The following is a 1,476-nucleotide window of genomic DNA, read 5'->3' as shown; positions in this document are numbered from 1 at the left end:
TCAAAATCAAATCAGCTTCATTTACATAGCAACAACTACAAACAACTAAAGTTGACCAAGGTGTTTTACCTGTTAACAACTGGGTAACCACTAAAATAAATGTAAAAACCAATCACATTATAAGAGAGATTAAGATTGTATAATGCAGTAAAAGAGACATAATAGGACAAGAAGATATAAGATTAAAGTTCATATACAATTTAAACACTGAAATGTCTGCCTGGAGGAACAGAAAACTAAATTTTTACGTACATAAGTTTGTATAATGGTGGCAGCGTATCAGTCCTCTTCCAGTGTTGTCCCCCTCTTGCCCTTTCCATCATCTGGGATCAGTTGACCGTGTCTAACGATGATTATTGTGATTATTGATCACTCTGATCAGTCAATAGATGATAAGTTTTCTACTTCTGTTTACTCATGTCCAGCTGCCTGAGCCGTGGAAGTTACCGTTCTGTTGATATGAAAGTGACCAATGGTTCTGTTTGCTGTCATTCTGATACTAAAAAGGACAGTGTGCCCCCATTTAAAGTCAGCATCACAGGGAGAACAGTCAAAGGCCCTTTGAGGAGATTTTGCAACAACCTCCACCACACCAACAACACAACTGTTCATTAACTGTTGATATATTCTTTGACTTTATCAGGAAGCCACGATGACGTCAGAGTTGCTCTACAACACCCTGGATGATCTGGACGATGACGAGCTATCTATATTCCAGCGGTTCTTGCAGCTGCCCAACAATGTTCAAGGCCTCTCGGCCATCAAAAAGAGCCGACTACAGACAACAAACAGGTGGGACACTGTGGATGTGATGGTGCAGACTTATGGATTTCCGGGAGCTGTTCAGGTGACCAGGACGGTTCTAGAGAAGATTCACAGGAAGGATCTGCTGCAGAGTTTGCCTGCCAACATCTCAGGACCAGAAGGTGAGTCACAAGAGAAGAACAACATGATATCATTGCAGTCAGAGAAATGCATGATGGTACTGTTACAGTTTTAAAAAATGTAGATTTTGTCAGTTTTTCCTGTTTCCACATGTAAGATCAGTTGTTATGTAAAATCTGCTGATCACGTCTTTTAGCGAACCCTATTGACTGAATGTTTTCCCCTGCTGTTTAAACCTCAATACAATACTGAAATTAGTCATATATTAGCTGACCTTCTGTGTGGCGACCTGTCCCCACCTGTGCTCACCAATTATGCGCCAGATCAGACAGTTTCTGGAGATTCCTCATTAATAGTGGTGAGCTGAGAGTGGTCCTGCAGTTTACAACCAGAGGGACCAATCAGCTCTCAGTAAGGGCAGAGAAATGTTGTTGAAGCAGGTGTATTCCAAATCACATCCCTTTTAATATCAGTGCATACCACAGCTGCCTCACAAAGTATGCACTGTTTCATGCAGGATGCATACAGTTGGGACATACTACTTGACCACAATATGGTGCCTTAAACTTGTGATCTTTGTCTGTCTGTCAG

General features: G+C 41.4%; 1 protein-coding gene across 1 annotated transcript in view; it reads left to right on the top strand.

Moving 5' to 3' along the window:
* Positions 1-949: 949 nt before the first annotated feature.
* Positions 950-1,476, top strand: part of LOC103375605 (protein NLRC3-like) — a gene marked incomplete at its 3' end in the record, with an annotated part of 5,860 nt that continues 5,333 nt past the window's right edge. The window contains exon 1 of the mRNA XM_008305922.1: positions 950-982. Coding sequence (XP_008304144.1) covers positions 950-982 — 33 coding nt within the window. The remainder of the gene's footprint in view (positions 983-1,476) is intronic.

Source organism: Stegastes partitus, unplaced genomic scaffold (genome assembly GCF_000690725.1).
Source record: "Stegastes partitus isolate 25-593 unplaced genomic scaffold, Stegastes_partitus-1.0.2 Scaffold2699, whole genome shotgun sequence".
NCBI classification, from domain to species: domain Eukaryota; kingdom Metazoa; phylum Chordata; class Actinopteri; family Pomacentridae; genus Stegastes; species Stegastes partitus.
Note: the sequence above shows the minus strand (reverse complement) of the source record. Positions and strands in the feature narration are given on the sequence as shown.